The sequence below is a fragment of the Pundamilia nyererei genome, unplaced genomic scaffold (assembly GCF_000239375.1).
Source record: "Pundamilia nyererei isolate P.nyererei 1_Seehausen unplaced genomic scaffold, PunNye1.0 scaffold00249, whole genome shotgun sequence".
In the NCBI taxonomy this organism is placed as follows: domain Eukaryota; kingdom Metazoa; phylum Chordata; class Actinopteri; order Cichliformes; family Cichlidae; genus Pundamilia; species Pundamilia nyererei.
In genome coordinates, this window is record NW_005187650.1 from 555,162 (window position 1) to 567,198 (window position 12,037).

The 12,037-nt window shown below is 39.6% G+C and overlaps 1 protein-coding gene across 1 annotated transcript in view; it reads left to right on the forward strand.

Moving 5' to 3' along the window:
• Positions 1 to 4,183: 4,183 nt before the first annotated feature.
• The window catches only part of ammecr1 (AMMECR nuclear protein 1), a 16,877-nt gene continuing 9,023 nt past the window's right edge, over positions 4,184 to 12,037 (forward strand). The window contains exons 1-2 of the mRNA XM_005749569.1: positions 4,184 to 6,053; positions 10,798 to 10,908. Of these exons, the coding sequence (XP_005749626.1) occupies positions 5,578 to 6,053; positions 10,798 to 10,908 (587 nt within the window). The 5' untranslated portion in view covers positions 4,184 to 5,577. The remainder of the gene's footprint in view (positions 6,054 to 10,797; positions 10,909 to 12,037) is intronic.

Here is a 12,037-nt window from a genome sequence, read left to right on the forward strand (position 1 = left end):
CTCAGAGGCAAGTGAGTCCTGCTGCTGTGGGAAATTCCACCACAAGGCGTAATAACAACATGCCAGACAGTCCCAGCTCTCAGGAATAGAGCAGACAGTAAATGAATGGAACAAAACAGCCTAATCTTTCCATTTATATTCACATAATGATTAGTGCAGATACATGTATTTTTCTTAAAAAGGTAAAACTGCAGAGCCAGTGATAAATTCTCTCAGTGTGGGGGTTACTTAAACCCATCACGACCTTGACAACAGTGCACGCACTTAGACTGCAGCTAGAAGGGGAGGAAATTCAGCCTGCTTCCCCCTTTCCTGTTGCAGCTTCAAAAGATAATCTGGACGTGGTGGATTGCATTGCAATGACATCACCCGTGCCTCAGTTCCAATGGTTACACGAACAGGGTTTCAAAGAGAATACAGTCTGCTCAGCTGCACTAAGCTATGAGTACATACCAGCTTCATGCACTACTGAGCTAAAAGCCCCATAATGGTGTTTGCCATTAACCACGGAAAGTTTAACATATGATCAAACTCATTTCTGTTTCACAAAAATGTATTAATAATTAAAAATATGCTAAATATCTGTTGAGTTGAGTAAACTTGAACAATTGCCTACAGAAATAAATCACTGAGATGTCAGCGAGATTAACTGACTGTGTAGAGGTGCATGTGACAATAAGTGAAATTATATGTTGCCACATAAGAAAACACAAGACAATTTTTACTTGCTTCATTTATTGTGTAATACAATAAATGCAGGCATCTGCATTTATTTTTTTTTTACTATTATTTTTCTTTTAAAACAATTTTTTTACAACTGTTTTGTCTGCGCACTTCACATCATTTTTGAGTGCTTTCAGGAACCTGCATAGATACAAAATGTGAGTATATAATATGACTACATTTATATCCAATGTTAGGGTTACATGTTTTTCCCCATAAAAGGGACAACAGAAAAAACTAGCAAGCAATTCAGCCAAGCAGGAAAATGGAAGCTTAGAACACTTAAAACCTGCAGTGCTCTGCACAAGAAAGCCTGTTTGGAGGCGAAAGCCGGAAAGGGATCAGTCAGCAGCACAGCCAACAATAATTAGTTGTACATTTTCAAAGAGGTTTGAAGCCTTATGCTGAGTCAGTCATGAGGCACTTTATGGGAGCGATGTCTGTAGGTTACTGCTCTGATAAACAGAAATATGTCTGAACTTGACAGCCAAGGAGGTGAAGCCAAATCAAGGAAAATACTGTCAATGATAATATAAGTATAAGCATACTAATACTTTGGGCATAGGCAGCATTACAGAAATTGACATCAATTTTTTGGCTCTGGAAGAACCGAGGATGCTGTTGGGTTGCTACACTGGCATTGAACTGATGCTGACAGTAATATTTAAGGATGATATACTGATGTTTAATTTAGGCACATATGAAAATATTGTACTGTGTAATTATTCTTTTTCAGTGCTTTTGTCGTTACAGTTGGACTCTAAGGAACTTGACTGAATTTTGAGATTTATTTGCCATAAAAAACAAATAAAAAGACACACAACAAGCAAAGTTATTTATGAATTTAGCTGATAATATTACTTAAATTATTTTTTTAAACTTTCTGTAGATACTATAATAATATTGTTTTGATTATTTTTCTTTTTTTGTTGACCATGGTTACAATAAAGTTCCTTAGAGTTTACTGATAACACAGCAACAGCAATTGATATTGGGGAATATACCAGTGGAGTACTTATAGATTAAAAAACAGCCTTTGACACTGTTGAACATAAATGATTATTTTAAAACATACAGATGTATGGACATAAAAAACATGTGAGAGAATGTGAAATGCCAAACAGTCGAGGGTTAAGGCATGACACCTGGGTAAGAGAGTGTCAGTACCCGTAGCCATGTTTTGTAAAATGACAATGTTGTCGTTAGCTCTGAATATAGCAAAAGTAGTTATCTTATAGGCATAGTATTATCATAGTGTTATTATAGTATTATGTGTTTAGTAGCACAAAAAAGGAACAAAGACTGAGTAACTTTAGTTTGATGTTGCCCCTCTGCTGTCTGTTCTCATATTTAGCAGACGACAGTTAGCTGTGTTGAACCTGCAAAACATCATCTTGGAGCTCAAAGTATGGATTTCATCTTATATCACAATCCAGCACAAAAAAATATAAGTCAAGTAATAATGTCACCAAATGACTATGTAATGTTAAGGATAGCAAATGTCAAACTAGATGTTGCTGCTTATGTAAGTGAAAAAAAAACACAGAAAAACACCTTAATCTGTAAGAAACTGCTTTCAGCAGCACCGTTTCCAGCAAAAAAAAAAAGAAAGAAAATGCTTTGGTAAGCCCACTGTAACACAGAACAAACAGCTGACAGAAAAAAAAGTCATTGGCTGCTGGAAAGTTAATCAGCTAAAAAGCCTAATATTGTTCTCGGGGTCTGATGGGACCCAAAGCAGAGCTAAATTTAGCTCTGATGTGGCACAGATGTATCCAAGTAAATATGTTTTTCTGCTTTCATTCAACTTCACGTTTGTTGAATATTGACATTTGGTAAAGATGACAACTGTTAACTTTTAAAAAAAATTGCATTCATGTATTGTCTGGACATGGTTATTTTAGAATATAATTGATAATTAATTGCACTATTTCTGGGTTTTTGTGGGAGTTTATTTTGTACATTTTAACTATTCAGAGTTAGAAAGTTGGCCAGATTTTAATTTTGTTTGAGTCCCTCAAATAGAAATTGTTTTGCCATATAAATTTAGTAATTCAGCTTTGGTTAAAACTGAAATTGATACACTTAAATTTAAAAGATTCTGAAAACTCTTGTTTATTCTGTTTGGGTAAATGATAATACAACACATATAAAATGGAATTAAATAAATTTATACTGACAAACATACATCTTTTTCTCCTTTTATCAAACACATCTTTTGTTCAAATTAATAACAAACAACTTAAAACTGGGGGGTTCCTCATGGATCTGTATTAGGACCATTCTTGTTCATTTTATGCATTAATGACATTGTGTAATTTCCAGATCACTACAAACAATATTATTTGCAGATGACACCAAACTTCTATGTTGTGATAATAATTTGGAACAACTTCTGAATGCACCGGGGAAAGAGTTAAGTAAATTAAAGATGAACATTTTAATTTAATGACCTGGTTGAGCTTAAAACTGTCCAAACGCACAAATATAAAGAATTTGTTTCAAGTTAGACAAAAACATCACGTAGTATCATAAAACTATATATTTAATAAACAGGCTGTAAGAACCTATGGTAAATATTTCAGTATTACAGTCAAGAGACTAAAACTGCGGAATAACTGCACAGAGGAAACAAAAACTTGCATGTCACTGCCTATGTTCACACAGCTGTATAAAAACAAAAAACAGAGAATATGAGGAAGAGCTGGCTTGGTAAATAAGTGGTTTGACTTCTCTGTTTTGCTGAGTTCTCACTGTGGTCATAATGATATTACTGTCGCCTGTTATTATTGTTATGTTCACATATCTATGAGAATGTTATATTTTTGTTCATTTTTGCATCATGGAGTAGGTGTTGATAAGACCTACACACAGGCAAAGCCCAAAATGCTGACTTTAATTAATTTGATCACATTTAAATTTTGCATGTAATTTCTTTACAAAGTACATTGTAAAACAAATGTAATTGAATCTGGTCAAAGCATCTAGTTAAAAATTTGGTTTTTTGACTCTGGTTCAAAGCAGCAAATGGTCTAAATAATAATTATCTTAAATATGACAGACATCAGCGATCCCCCTTCAAATGAAAGTGAACCTAATGGCAGGTGTATTTGTGTAGCTGACTGCAAGTATTTTGAATACTAGTGAGTGAAGGTGCTAATTTCACTGTCCACATCCCGTAGAAAAGAAGATGTCCTTTCCCAACTGCATCTAAGCATTATTTCCCTCTGCTGTACATGCAGTGTTTAATGTCTACCCACTCCGTTCTTTATTGATATATTAATTCCTGACTGAAGGGCAGAATGGGAAGGAGGTGGGGTAAGAGAACGATTCAGGAGACACAGAACTCGACATTAGACGTGTGTGGACGTATTTATTTGTTTACTCTTCCAGGGTCCTGGATGAGATGAAGCCACGACATTTCTAGCAGCAGCAGCAGCAGCCCCGAGAGCGGCCATATGATATGTCTGTGTGCCACATTTCAAATCGGCCACTCGGAATAGATTACATTAGAGGCAGTTTCTCAAAAGAACGTGCAACGGTGTGCGTAACTTTATCCGAACTCACAGCGCTGTGAAATCCAGACACTGTCAAATCAGTTTACAGCAGTCAGTCGGCTCCTATGCCTTTTATAACTTGGGGGGCGTCGGCACCGATACTTTACCATGCACGCACGCATATACACATACACACGCATGGACGTCAAGAGCGCGCATGCTTCCACGGCCCCGTGCACTTCTTCTGAATTGCAAATCTGATACCCCAGAAGCTACGCATTATGTGTAGCAAGTGGGCGCAACACGTTTTCTGAATCCGGTTCCGGTGTGCCGACGACACCGATGCCCGTGCCCACAGACTGATCACAGGGCTTTTACCCGAACAGCACCGAATTGTAGCAGCTGAGAGACGGATGCGGGGCTCGTCAAATCCAGAGGATTTCTCACGGCTCACGGACTAGAATGCTCTTCTCTGTGTATCCCCATGAACGGATGACAACCTCCAAACAAACCTATACTGAAAACTTTCAGCTGTCCGTTTGACGCGGGGGTGTTATTGAGATTTCTTCCCCCCTCCTTCTCACCAGATTCAAGAAAAAGGCATCATGCAGGTGCAAACTGTGGGCTAACGTTACTGATATGACTTGCTGGGCGCTGACGCGTTTCATTGTGCCATGACAACCCTGCATTGTCAGATGCCATTTTACTCTGCGCTATCCCAGCGTCTGGAATTCCAACATACTGGGCCTGTTGTGTAATTAGAAGTTCGTGAGGCAGTAGCAAACAAGCTGGTGCAATGAGGGGCTACGCTGTCCAAGACACTGTGCGCAATTTGTGCTGAAGCTTATGGGTCCTGCGTACTCAAGCTCCCGGCTTCCACTTGGAGAGGTGTGCAGCGGGGCTACAGCGCACTGGCTGTCGGCTTCACATCTGGACCGCTTGGCTACTGTCATCTGCGGCCTGTTCGGACCGTGCCCACCCTGAACTTGTGTGTTTTAAGGGGGACTGACTGTGATCGCCTCGGATGCGGATGGTGTCGTGTTAGGGAGAACGGGGGGCTATTAGGCTGGGAGTTGACGTTATAGGTGATCCACTGGAACACCGAGATCCAAAGCTGGACTGGCTAACTACTCGAGAAAAAAACTGCTTATCCCAGCTATGGATTTTCCGTAGCAAAGTCACGCATTTTTAAAGGCAACGCTAGGGTGACACTGCAGTCTTCTCGCCACATCGGTTATTTCGTCGTCCGACAAAAAATAAAAGAGTGAAAGTGGAGTATTGTCCGTCGTACGTATCAACGCAGTGGGATTTCTACGTCTGGTCGGCGTTCCCCCCCACCCTTCCCGCGGTGACGGTTATGGGTCGGAAGCGGTGTGTCGGTGCAGATTGTTCCAAGATGGCGGCCGGGTGCTGCGGGGTGAAGAAGCAGAAACTGTCGGGATCGCCCGGATCAGGGGGTCCCGGCGGGGTGGGGGCGGGAAGCGGGGTGGCAGGAACCGGACATTGTGGCTCGGAGCTGGGGATTGGCTCCTCCGCGACAGTTGCAGCGGCGGCGAACGTGAGCCGAGCCAACGGCCTGGGGGGACCCGGGGGTAACGTTAGCGGCAGCAGTAGTAGTAGTGGTAGCAGCGGCACAAACGCTCTGTCCCCAGCCCCGGCCGGATATAATACATCCGGCCTCTCCCCGAATCTCAGCCCAGGACCTGGTTCGGGAAGTGGAGGCAGAAAAATGGTCGTTTCGGCGGAGATGTGCTGCTTCTGTTTTGACGTGCTTTATTGCCATCTGTACGGATACCAACCTCCGAGAACACCCAGGTTTACAAATGATCCCTAGTGAGTATTTTCTTGTCTGCTGTTGTTTGCTGCATGTCAAAGGCTCACTATGCTATTCTCCCAGAAAATGTATGTGGCAGCACGCTTCGTGGCTTCAGCTCCGGGTTCTGTTCAGTTTTGAGAACACAAACTGTCACTTCGAAACACCCTTTTGCTTCTCGTGAATTTACACCGAAAAGCTCGCGAATACAGCTTGAATTGGCCAAGTTGGAATATCGGGCCTTGTCGAAGAGACTGTCTACACTGGCCTGTCGCTAAACTAGCTGACCACTAACGCTACAGCGAATTTGATATAGTGCTTATAAAGTAATCTTTTATGTCACTGGATAGAGTGAAAGGTCACTCTTATATTTCCTGTTGGCACTTTGCGAAAGAAACCGTTTACAGTGCTGTCAGACGAACTCTTTAATAACACTGCTAACGTAAGCTAAGGGTGTTTGCTACTAGCTTTAGCTGTTACCAGCTAGCCACTTAGTCTAAAATCATAGAGGTTTGAACGAAGATAACGTCGTTGACTTTATTTTAGTTTAACACCGATAGCTTCGTTAGGTGAAACATACGACTCAACGTGTTAACTTTTAATATTTTGTATGTTAATATCAAGAATATTTTAAGTCGCCCTGAATGAACTCTGCTTTGCCACATACTAGGCTTAGCTTTGTTAGCTTTGAGCTACATTAGCTTAGTAACGAAGTATTAACAAGCTTTTAGGAATTAAATTAATGGTAAATATGCTGAGAACCTCGGCTACCATGACTACGAAACCAGCCGGCGGGTTTCACAGCAAGTTTTTGTGTAGTGTGGACAAGACCAGTGTAGAAACACATAAAAATACCCGATTTTTGGCACCAAACAACAAAGAAAAGGTGGTGCTTGCTAAGTACATAGCAGCACTAATCTTTGCTTAATTTAACCGGCGATAAAAGAAGAGCAGTGGCGGCGTTAGATAAATAGAGCTAAAAGATAGTTTAACTGTTTCGCTGTTTAACCATGCGAAGCATTCGTTAAACGAGGTGTTTTTTGTATTAATTGTTTAAAAAAATCAATAAATGTATGATTCCTGCGCCCTCAACCGAGACATTTTGTCTCCACCTTATGTTATAGCGTCTGGCTTGCGGTTGTTTAACCCAACATAAGCCTGTAAGACGGTTGTTTACATTGGCAGCCCTACCCAACAATTTCATTAACCATTATAAATATAATAGACCAGATGACTTTGAAATAACTTTTTGATCTTGTGTGATCATTACTAAAATAATGAGAAATCTTGTCTTTCCATTGTACTGTCACGTGACACAGAGGCATTCTTATCCCTTTAGACAGACAATAAATTACATTGCTGTATACATGTTGGGTGTATGCATGCTGTGGGTTGTTTGTATCTACCAGCTCAAACATTCCAGTGTTTATGGAAATCATTACCTACCATGGCAAACGGTCCCCTGTGTACACTGTAATACATATGTAACACACACACTGCTTTTTGCAAGTGTTTATTTGCATTTATTGTGTTGAATATGCAGAGATGCTGATTTTGACATCTTGACCTCTGAAAGGAAATCCAGCTTGCAGGAATCTTTAATGATAAAAGGGCATCCTCGAAGTCTGTCAGACATTTCCAAGTCTCTCTCAACTGCATGTCAGAAAACTGTAGGCAGAAATGCTTACACATTCAAATATACAGATTGCTCAAAACTCAGTGGTGGGTGTCACCTGACATGTCTCTGACAAAATAGATAGAGCTTGTTAGGCCAGAGTTTATGTTGCTAGACTTACCTAATGCACAATAAGCTAAATAAGAAATGCATTCTTGGTGGTAAAACTAAAAAATGTTTATTTTTCATATTTAAGTTGTAGTCATTTTTTTTGCTCATTAATTCCAGGACTGCACTGACAAATGCAAAAATCCTTCATAAGAGAATTCTCCTCATGTTGGCCCCCATACTGGTGTTTCCAGTGATGATACACTCAAGCCCACATTTTCTGTTGTACCTCCCAATAAGAGACTATGGAGAAGGAAAAACTGTGAAAAAAAATTAGTGCAAATGACTCCACAGTCTCTTGTCCACTCTTAGCAAAAAAAAAACCCTCAAACATTAAGCGACATTGCGTTGGTAATCAGGATAAGTGCATCACTGCAAGGAGAGTATGAGTATTTGAAATGCCAGCAATGGGGCACAGACCTTGGTAAATCCCATATTTACTGAATATTTCCGTGTCCAGCAAAGTGTCATGCAGTTTAATAAATGGCGAGTATTTGGTGCTGACTTTCTAAATATTGCAGTAAGGGTATATTCTCCACAGCAGAACAAATTTACTGAAGTGATCATGCAATATTTACATTTGGGAGCCTCTCTTAAAGGCACAAATCTTGTCCATTTTTAACTCTGGCTGGCCAGTCTTTAAGGCTGAGCATTGGGCTAGGGCTTAACCTTCAGATTAAACCCAGACATGTACTCGTGTCTAGGAATGTAGCATGCTAATGGCCACACAGAAAAACTCCCACAGGTTTGAGCAACTCATGGTCTTGGGTGCCCTTGACATGCCCTTCTCTTGGGGCCATTGTCAGTTTGAATTATTTAAATGCTGCAACAATGCTGCTGTATTTGACATAGATGCACTGCTCTGCGCAGTTAGTCGATCAGCTCTGCAAAGTCACATTAGTTGTGATGATATCAAAATTTTGAGGGATAAAAATGTGTGTTCTGAAGACATAAACATGAGTTTGTTGTGTTTCCCGTGCATCCATTTCAATGATCAAACAACATTAAACATTGTCTGCATTTTTTTCTGTTTATCTAGTTTTGGATTTACAGCTATTTAGCATCCGCTTTAAATGTAATGAAATATTTGAGTGTATTTAAAATACATTTGCTGTATTTTTACTGCAAGGAGACTAATAAATTATGCCGTCCACCAGCTGCTCCCACAGTCATGTTAGCAAGGCTCGTCAGCTAAATTAGCTGACTAGCTGCTAGCTGACACAGCAGGAATATGGCGTGCTCGTGACTGTGACCGTTTTGTTCAGTTCTTTCAAATCATACCAGACCCTTTAGTCTGGGTGAGGTTAATTTGAAACTCCAGACCGGATGCTCTGTGCCGTTCCTGCATCTGACTTCCTGCCCTCACCATCTGGTTTGTGCAGCTTGACCCGGCTCCCATTAAAAATAGACTCGGCGTGTGTTGTTAGTAAAGCAGAGAGCTGGTTTTGAGATGCATCCATATGCGCTTTGGGAACTACACGCATAGTGGACCCCTAGTAGGAATGAGCAATGTTGAATGGGTAGGCATTGCTTAATAAAATGTTTTATTGGATACAAATTTTGTAAAAGTTTTGAAGTGAAGCAGCCACTGAAATTTAAGGTTTACAATTTAAAAAAATAAATAAATTAAAATGTAGAAATCATGCTAAGTTTCTGAGTGTACTGATCCACTGCGTTACCAGAATAAATGGATAATGGCTCCTTTTTTGACTACATTACCATCTAACGGAAGAAAATCATTCACTTCTGTTGCCAGCTGAAGCCACTTAAACTAGTTAAGTTTTAGTTTTTTAAATGTATTTTTTTTTTTTTTTGATAAATGAAACTTCATTGAACCAGGAGTCATTTTGATTTGTATAAAATATCATTTAAATGTTTTCAGATAAAACACACCCTTTTTTTTTTCTTAGGTTTTGCGCATGTCCAATATTTTAGGAGTGAACTCAGAGATGCTGGAAAAGACTTTTTCTGTCACTGAATAATTTGGCAGGGATATAATAATACTGTGAAACCTTTGTAGCTAAACTGTAAAAGTGTCATGCTGAATTTTGAATTGAATGCTGAATTATTTTTATCTGTACTTAGAATCTGACTGGTGGTTTTAATCTGGAAAGAGATCATTTGGAGCCCTACAGTGGCATGTGAGAATAAAACTTTACATAATCAAATGACTGTACATGATGCAATATACATATATAGTGTGTGTATATAAAATTTATGTATTTATTATTTTCTTTTCGTTTTTTTACAATGTGAAGCTATAGATGACAAAAACAAAACCTTTAAGTATAGTGTTTCAGACACACATTGGACAGATGACAAAAAGGTATGCAGGGTAGATGGGGTGTGTGTTCTTATTTCCATAATTCTCCATGGGCCATACACCCGGTTTTGCATGGTTTTTGCCATGGACATGCCATGATGCCTTCCAGCATTGACTGTTGTACTCAGCAATGCTTGATGAATGTATGCAAACCAAAAGGAGGTGTGTACCTTTTACTGTCCTGTTCTCTGCCTAATGCACTTTTGGCTCCAGTGAAACAGCATGTAACTAAGTAATTCGGTGTTTTTCCACACAGTGAGTCCAATGAGGAATTTAAAAACAAACAAAAACCTTGTGTAGTTGGTTTCTTTTTTCCAGTATGTTTTTTTTTTTTACCCGCTACCATAAAAGCTGGAAAATGTAGTAAGTGTAGAAAATCATTGTTTCAAAAAGAGATTTGGGTTATTCTGTTGTGGCTGGACAGATGGCCCAGTGCTATGGGCTAAAGTCTTTGATGACAATTAATCCGTAATAATGTGAGACACTTGTCCCATTTCAGTCCAATGTGAAAAGGTCTGTCTTACTAGCTGCAAAAAACTCGGCGATGTGTACTTCTAATGAGCTTTTATAAGCCCTGAGTAGGCATTTCTCATCTTGTGTAAACACATTAATGTTCAACTACTTTAACACAGTATCTTGTTCGTCTGTTGTTTTTCAGCCCGCTGTTTGTCACATGGAAAATAGGCAGAGACAAGCGGTTGAGGGGTTGTATAGGTACATTTTCTGCCATGAATCTGCACTCAGGACTCAGGGAGTACACCCTTACCAGGTAAGCAAAAATGGGGACTCGCTAATTTGTGCTTCAGAGCTGCAGACCTCTGTCACAGAGAAGAAACATTCAGAAACGGCACAAAATGTTATTAGTGGGGAAAAAAAGAGTAAATTGAAGTCATATTGAAGGTTATTTTTTTTAATTCATTTATTTTTTAAATTTCATTTGTGCTGCGTTTTGAGTGGAACTGATGTTTGTCTTTGATTCCTGATCCTGGGGCTTGGAAAATATTCCACAATAATGTTCTTTAGTTTTCCGTAAAGGTTTGAATTAATGACATCTATTTGGGAAAAAAAAAGTAGTGTGATTAAAGGACAAATGTGAACCCTTGAATCCCAGGAATGCAGATCACTGAAGGGTGTAATAAGGAGAAGTCATCGTAGGCTTTTTGGAAAGACGTTAGTTCTTCCCCTCGGTTATCAGATGCCGAACACTGTGGACAGTGTTTTTGCTCCTATAGTAGACTTCCAAACACTGAGAGAATCAATGCCAACATGGACTGAAGCTGTTCTGGAGATACATGGAGGTCTCCTATCTTGTGACCACCTTTTCTTTTGGTATTAAAAACAAGCGACATAAAGATTTACCTTTGTCTAAAGAAGACAAATAAAAATACTGTTTAGGTTCTGAATGTGCAGTGCCACGATTGTGTTTGTCATTTGTCAAGCAGAATGCTACATAACCATTTATGCTCATGCAAAAATGCAGTTGTCTTGTCTCAGTGCAGGTGCCATAACACTGTCCATGCGACAAGGCTAAACAACACAAAAGTGCACCATTCACTAGCAGTTGTTAGGACATTTGTGCCACGCATCACTGTTCTTGAACTACACTGCCTGTGTGTGGTATGTGTTGGCATGTAATCTATCTCCATTAGGATCTTGGATAAGTTTCAACAGCTGGTCTTAACTGCTGTGTTGGTCTTTGCTAAGACGTGTCTGTAGAATGACACTCACATTCACCAAGTCTTAACTACCCCCGTTTGTGATGATTATGAATGACCAAAGCAAAAAAAAAAAGAAAAAGGCAAAATTGCTGAAAAAAGGCCTAAGTAGAGCTGGGCGATATGAGATTTTTTCATATCACGATATGTTTTTTTCATTTCAGGCGATAACGATATCTATCA